Source organism: Nematolebias whitei, chromosome 10 (genome assembly GCF_014905685.2).
Source record: "Nematolebias whitei isolate Nwh7 chromosome 10, NemWhi1, whole genome shotgun sequence".
Taxonomy (NCBI): Eukaryota; Metazoa; Chordata; class Actinopteri; order Cyprinodontiformes; family Rivulidae; genus Nematolebias; species Nematolebias whitei.
In genome coordinates this window covers 22,330,320-22,330,522 of record NC_056507.1, presented here as the reverse complement: position 1 = coordinate 22,330,522, position 203 = coordinate 22,330,320, and the positions used below count along the sequence as shown (strand labels likewise).

At 53.7% G+C, this 203-nt stretch overlaps 1 protein-coding gene across 1 annotated transcript in view; it reads right to left on the bottom strand.

Moving 5' to 3' along the window:
- LOC119415652 (zona pellucida sperm-binding protein 4-like) overlaps window positions 1-203 on the bottom strand; it is a 2,891-nt gene extending 2,688 nt beyond the window's left edge. The window contains exon 1 of the mRNA XM_037682809.1: window positions 34-203. Within this exon, the coding sequence (XP_037538737.1) occupies window positions 34-203 (170 nt within the window). The remainder of the gene's footprint in view (window positions 1-33) is intronic.

Sequence of the window (203 nt, the reverse complement as noted above, 5' to 3'; positions counted from 1 at the left end):
GGGGGATACTGAGGGGGATACTGTGGGGGATACTGAGGGGGATACTGAGGGGGATACTGAGGGGGATACTGTGGAGGATACTGAGGTTTCTGAGGGTGGTAAGGCTTTTGAGGGGGCATGTTCTGGGCCTCAGCTTCTCTTCCAGTTAAGCAGCATAACAGAGCCAGTGCTGTAAAACAGGTGACCTGCAAGTGATTCGCCAT